The following is a 6,698-nucleotide window of genomic DNA, read 5'->3' as shown; positions in this document are numbered from 1 at the left end:
GATAAAACAACAAGACACACCATGACCTTCTGAAACACGATAGAGCAAACCTCAGCTAAATGAATAAAAGAATGAAAGAGAACAATAGCCTAATGCTGTTATCCAAAATTAAATAATCAGCTATAAACAAAAAATAATCACTGTGTTGAAAAAAGCTCCTTAATCTCTGTAGTTTTGTGAGGATTCACTTCTGTTTATTCTGTTCTGCTCTCTTTCCCTTCATTTACTGCTTTTCTTTCTGTAACCACTCACACTGTGTGTGTGTGTGTGTGTGTGTGTGTGTGTGTGTGTTTCAGAACGGACAGCCCTGTCGGAAGCAGCAGGCCTACTGTTATAACGGGAAGTGTCAGCACTACGACAGCCAGTGCCAGGCCATCTTCGGCACCAGTACGCAGCTGCACAGACTGCAGCCTTTTAATTAACTCATAATTTTTGGGTTGTTTAGAGTGTGAAAAATATGATAACGCAAGGAAAAAATATCAAGAGAAAAATTAGTTCATGAGAGATTAAAAAAAATACGAAATAGAAAAATATGTGCCTTAGAAACTTGTAAAAATCAAATATCAAAGGCACATATTTCTCTGTTTCTCATCTGAATTCTTCTCTTGAGAATCTGAGCAGCTGCAGCTGACCCAGCTTCCCCTCGGAGATCAATAAAGTTTTTCTGATTCTGAAAACAGTCGTAGCATCTCGGTGAAGATGACATCAGGCACTGGTTGGTGTTTTCAGATTTCAGGTGTCAGATTTCAGGGGTTAGATTTCAGATTTCAGGTGTCAGATTTCAGATTTCAGGGGTCAGATTTCAGGTTTCAGATTTCAGGGGTTAGATTTCAGATTTCATGTGTCAGATTTCAGATTTCAGGGGTTAGATTTCAGATTTTAGGTGTCAGATTTCAAATTTCAGGTGTCAGATTTCAGATTTCAGGGGTTAGATTTCAGATTTCATGTGTCTGATTTCAGATTTCAGGTGTCAGATTTCAGATTTCAGTGGTCAGATTTTAGGTGTCAGATTTCAGATTTCAGGGGTCAGATTTCAGATTTCAGGGGTCAGATTTCAGGGGTCAGATTTCAGATTTCAGGTTTCAGATTTCAGGTGTCAGATTTCAGGGGTTATATTTCAGATTTCATGTGTCTGATTTCAGATTTCAGGGGTTATATTTCAGATTTCATGTGTCTGATTTCAGATTTCAGGGGTTAGATTTCAGGTGTCAGATTTCAGATTTCAGGTGTCAGATTTCAGATTTCAGGTTTCAGATTTCACGTCAGATTTCAGATTTCAGGGGTCAGATTTCAGATTTCAGGGGTCAAATTTACTTTTATTTTCTCTGAGTAGCAAAAATGTGTTTTCAATTCCTGAGTTTGGGGATGAAGCTGCTGCGTCTGTGTGTGCCGCCATCGCCAGTATGATGTGTAACTCCCAGTATAACACACACACAGCAGAGATAGTGTTAGCCGCAGTGTAGCGCCCCCTGCTGTCAGACGTGGTGCTGACAGCTCCTCTCTCCTCCTCCTCCTCCTCAGAGGCGAAGGCGGCGCCTGACATCTGCTTCAAAGATGTCAACAGTAAAGGCGATCGCTTCGGCAACTGTGGCTACCAGAACTACGGCTACAAGAAGTGTGAGAGCAGGTACACACACACACACACACACACACACACACACACACAGACACACACACACAGTGTTGTAATCAGGGGGTGAACAGTGTCATAGTATTCTCTTTCATAATACAGATTATGTATTTTCATCATCCGGTGCATCAGTACATTATTCAAATTCATAATGAGGTATTCATGCATCATCCCTGAACACACACATTCATTTTAATCACAATGTATGGAGTAGAAATGATAAACTCTTGACGTCGTGTGCCGCATGACGGTTTAATCAGATTAAACCATTAAATATCGCTAACTATTAGTGCCAAAGAATAATTAGTACGACTAAATTTTGTTGAGGGAAAAACCTGTTATGTCTGTTTCCAGCGGGTCCCTTGACCTCTGACCTCCAGCTGTGTGAATGAAAATGGGTTCTCTCCCCTTTGCAGACACGCCCACCTTCTGCTAATCCCATGCAGTTTGGGCCCCAAAGCCTGCAGTCCACATGTGTTCTTGTGGCCTGTTGTAAAATGGTGTGTGTGTGCAGACTGGGGCCTAAACAGTCTTGGAGCTGCATCAGTTGGCTTTGACTGGAAAGCTGAGACTCTTGTGGATTCAATGAGCCACATTTGATTCCTGTGTGATGATGTTGGCCCCCATAGCAGCCATTTCACTGCAGGCAGAGACTTTTGTCAAGCTGGACGTCGCTGTAGAAAATGACCTCTAGTGACCTCTAGGAGAATCACAGCCTCATCAGACTTTACACACACAAACTAGAGGAGGATTCAGAAAACAAAAACTGCAAGAAGTCATACTATCAAATCCCAGGACATATTGAAGTATTGTGTTAGTACTGAATCAGGAGATAAGCAGTGCTGTGTGTGTGTGTGGTGTCTCTGCAGGAACGCTCTGTGTGGGAAGCTGCAGTGCTCCAACGTCCAGACCGTCACGGTGTTCGGCATCGAGCCGTCCATCATCAGCACGCCGATCGCCGGCACCAAATGTTACGGTGTGGACTTCATGCTCGGCTCGGACGTCCCAGACCCGGGCATGGTGAACGAGGGAACCAAGTGTGGAGAAAACAAGGTGAGGAGGAGAGGAGAGGAAACGAGGAGAGCAGGAGTTTTAGGAGGTGGTTTGGGAGATGTTGAGGGATGGAGGTATGAAAGGAGGAGGGGCTATGCAGTTTTTAGGTGTCACTAAGAATGTTGCTAGGTGGTTTCTAAGGTGTTTTTAAATAGTTGCTAAGGTGTTCCAGGTGGTTGCTAAGGTGTTGAAGGTGGTTGCTAAGGTGTTCCAGGTAAGGTGTTCCAGGTGGTTGCTAGGGTGTTGAAGGTGGTTGCTAAGGTGTTCCAGGTGGTTGCTAGGGTGTTGAAGGTGGTTGCTAGGGTGTTGAAGGTAGTTGCTAAGGTATTACAGGTGGTTGCTAGGGTGTTGAAGGTGGTTGCTAAGGTGTTCCAGGTGGTTGCTAGGGTGTTGAAGGTGGTTGCCAGGGTGTTGAAGGTAGTTGCTAAGGTATTACAGGTGGTTGCTAGGGTGTTTAAGGTGGTTGCTAAGGTGTTCCAGGTGGTTGCTTGGGTGTTGAAGGTGGTTGCTAGGGTGTTGAAGGTAGTTGCTAAGGTGTTCCAGGTGGTTGCTAGGGTGTTGAAGGTGGTTGCTAAAGTGTTCCAGGTGGTTGCTAGGGTGTTGAAGGTGGTTGCTAGGGTGTTCCAGGTAGTTGCTAAGGTATTACAGGTGGTTGCTAGGGTGTTTAAGGTGGTTGCTAAGGTGTTCCAGGTGGTTGCTAAGATGTTACAGGTGGTTGTTAAGGTGTTGAAAGTGGTCGCTAAGGTGCTCCAGGTGGTTGGTAAGGTGTTATTAAGTGGTTGAGAAGGTGTTCCAGGCAGTTTCTAAGGAGTTGAAGGTGGTTGCTAAGGTGTTGAGGGTGGTTGCTAGGGTGACCCAGATGGTTGCTAGGGTCAGGGTTGTTGTGACTGTGGTGCTGATGTTTCTTCATCTGTGATGTTCAGGTGTGTATCAACTTTGAGTGTCGCAGCGCCGACATTCTGGGCTACGACTGCGACGTGGAGAAGAAATGTCACGGACACGGGGTGAGACTGCCTGCCTGTCTGCCTGTCTGCATGTCTGTCTTCCTGTCTGTCTGCCTGCCTATCTGTCTGCCTGTCTGCATGTCTGCCTGCCTGTCTGTCTGACTGACTGTCTGTGTTCTGACTGACCTGTGTGTCTACAAGTCTGTTTGTACCTGTCTGTGTTTCTGCCTATCAGTAAACCTTTTAACCTGTTTATCTGTGTGTGTGTGTGTGTGTGTGTGTGTGTGTGTGTGTGTGTGTGTGTGTGTGTGTGTGCGTGTGTATCTCAGGTGTGTAACAGTAACAAGAACTGTCACTGTGAGAGCGGCTGGGCTCCGCCCCACTGTGAGGTCACAGGTTACGGCGGCAGCGTGGACAGCGGCCCCACCTGGAACGGTGAGGCGACCTTTGACCTTCAGGTCACTGTGATGAGGACTGCAGTCTGATGACCACAACATCCTGATCCAATCAATATTCATATTAATCAGACCAAGTCACCTCAGTGGAATATCAGTCACACCTGAGAATCACCTGATCAGAACATTATTGTCATCTAATTACTGTCATATGAATTAAACATCATTTACTTTTAATCTCTGTCTCTCTCTGTCTCTCTCTCTCTGTCTCTCTCTCTCTCTCTCTCCCTCTCTCTCTCAGATAAAGACACCTCTCTCAGAGACGGTCTGTTAGTGTTCTTCTTCCTCGTTCTTCCTCTCCTGGGTCTGGGTGCGTTTGTTTTCCTGCGCAGGAACGAGCTGCTGCGGCGGCTGGGGTGGAGCCGCAGGAAGCGCTCGCAGGGATACGAGTGAGTCTGAACCCTGCACACCTTCCTTTCTCAGATGAAAACAGACAGAGAGACAGACAGACAGCGCCACGCCAGGTTGTCAGGATAGGACAGAAGGGGAGGGCCAACTAGAAGTGGGCGTGGTCGCGGATTGATTTGTTATGCCACACCCACTGTCACGCCCCCAGTGACATCAGCCACATTTCTGCAGGGTTGCTTTGTTGTTTCTGATGTTCATCATCAGCGCAGCGTCTGATTCAGCTCCTGTCTGTCTGACTTCCTGTCTGACTTCCTGTCTGTCCAGGGCCGACAGCAGAGCTCCAGCCAATCCCAGCAGGGGCCCGCCTCCCAGAGCTCCGCCTCCCCCTGTCACCCGGGGCAACAGCAGCATCGTCAGAGACGGGGTGAGTTTCCCTCCTCAGCACCAAACTCAAGCTGTTATAGAGAGTGCATATTTATATCTATATATCTATATCTATATATATCTGTATCTATATATCTACATCTATATCTATATCTAAATATATAGATACAGCTAGTGTGTGTGGGTCAGTTCACACTGTCCTGCAGGGCAGGGGTTTTGGCAGCCCCCTGGTGGTGTGTGAGGGTCTTGCAGCTGCAGTCAATAATTTAGTTTGAATGCTGGAAGCAATTTTTTTTTTTTAAATGTCTTTATTTATTTACAGACATTTTCATTTATTGCATCTTAATTGTGAATCAAATTCTCTCAAATATGTTAACTTACTAAACGTCAGGGTGACACCCAGTCCCATCCGCTCCTCCTCCTCTGCTGGTGTTGGAAGGTGTCGTTACGCTCACCAGCCGCCACCTGAAAGTAATTATTTCATCATGCCAGTGAGAAAAGTTTTGGTGAAAAAAAAGTAAAAAGTAAAAGTGAAGTTATCATCAGAGAGGTGAAGTTAAATTTGGCCCCCCAGCCGGGGCCCCCAGGCTGGCTCTCAGGCCGGGTGGGGGTCCCTGGGTCAGTAAACCCAGAGGTCCTGCTGTCTCTGTGGGTAAAGCAGCTGAACATGGAAGGAAATGTAATAATCTGCCAAAATGCAATATAAAGTCTGTGGAAGTACAGCTGAAATGCAGTAAGACCTAATATTGTCATGAGTTTTTCATAATAAAATAATACGCTGTAACATTACCTGGTATTTGTTATATTATAAAAGGGTGTAAACTTTTTTTAGCTATTACATAATCTATAATTTTATGACAGAATCGGGTTTTATGACATTTCCAACCCATTTAAAGGGGCGTTTCCGTGGTTACGGTGGTTGTTTGGCCTCTGGCTCAGAGACGGGCAGTCTGGATAAATGTTCTGTGGTTATCATCTCATCCTGCAGCTTCACGTCTTCAGCTCAGACTGTGCTTATGGATTTAAAATCTGTTGTAAAGTTTCACAACGGCAAATATCGGCTGAAATGAGACAGGGGATTGGTCGGTTCAAAGCTTTCAGTAAGTTGCCATAGTGACGTCAGGTCAGTGAACACCTGTAGTAACAGCAGAACGTGTCTTACCTGCAGCCCGCAGACCAGGAGGAGCAGGTGAGTCAGTGTTTAGTGTGGAGTTCCTGTAGCTCCGCCCCCCAGCAGCCAGCAGGTAAACACAGGTGTGACTACCAGCGTTAATGAAGCTCCTGCTCCACCCAGGTGTGACAGAGCCAGGCTGCTGCCTCAGACACCTGCGTTTACCTGCTCCTCTTCTCCAAACGCCCCCCAGATCAACCAGTTCATTAATCAGCTGGTCAGCTCACCGGCTGATTAAGAGACTTGTGGGTTGATTGGTTCATTAAGAGAGTGACTGGTGATTAACAGAGAGGAATGTTAATTAAAATGTTACTCAAACAGTTAATGGACTTGTCAGCCAATAGACTTGATAATTAACTGGCTGTTTAATTAATGCTCTAATGAGTGACATTATTAACTAGTTGGTAAATTAATAAACTCAGCAGTTTAATTCACAGATAAGTTCACTAGTTAGCTGACTAGTCAGTTAATTACTGATGAATCAGTCAGTCAGTGGACTTCAGGAACTAGTCAGTCAATCAACAGATTAACCTAAAAATCAATAGACTGCTAACTATCCATCTTAATCAATCACTCAGGTGATTAACAGACTCATCAATAGAGCAGCCAGTTAATAGATTAATTAATGAACCTACTAGTGGACTGGTTAGTCAGTCAGGTGATGAGCAGTGGTGTCAGCTGCAGGAGTTAACGAGGCTTAACGAACCTCTCTG

General features: G+C 45.4%; 1 protein-coding gene across 2 annotated transcripts in view; it reads left to right on the top strand.

The window, feature by feature from the left end:
* LOC115364847 (disintegrin and metalloproteinase domain-containing protein 9-like) overlaps window positions 1-6,698 on the top strand; it is a 60,035-nt gene that overhangs the window by 45,483 nt on the left and 7,854 nt on the right. The window contains exons 15-22 of one of the 2 annotated variants that reach the window (XM_030059485.1): window positions 297-387; window positions 1,522-1,627; window positions 2,500-2,683; window positions 3,607-3,687; window positions 3,957-4,062; window positions 4,324-4,471; window positions 4,755-4,854; window positions 5,983-6,003. In XM_030059485.1, coding sequence (XP_029915345.1) covers window positions 297-387; window positions 1,522-1,627; window positions 2,500-2,683; window positions 3,607-3,687; window positions 3,957-4,062; window positions 4,324-4,471; window positions 4,755-4,854; window positions 5,983-6,003 — 837 coding nt within the window. The remainder of the gene's footprint in view (window positions 1-296; window positions 388-1,521; window positions 1,628-2,499; window positions 2,684-3,606; window positions 3,688-3,956; window positions 4,063-4,323; window positions 4,472-4,754; window positions 4,855-5,982; window positions 6,004-6,698) is intronic. The other variant, XM_030059486.1, reaches the window with a different exon arrangement.

This window comes from Myripristis murdjan, chromosome 9 (assembly GCF_902150065.1).
Source record: "Myripristis murdjan chromosome 9, fMyrMur1.1, whole genome shotgun sequence".
Classification (NCBI taxonomy): Eukaryota; Metazoa; Chordata; class Actinopteri; order Holocentriformes; family Holocentridae; genus Myripristis; species Myripristis murdjan.
The sequence above is the reverse complement of the archived record's forward strand: the minus strand, read 5'-3'. Positions and strand labels throughout refer to the sequence as shown.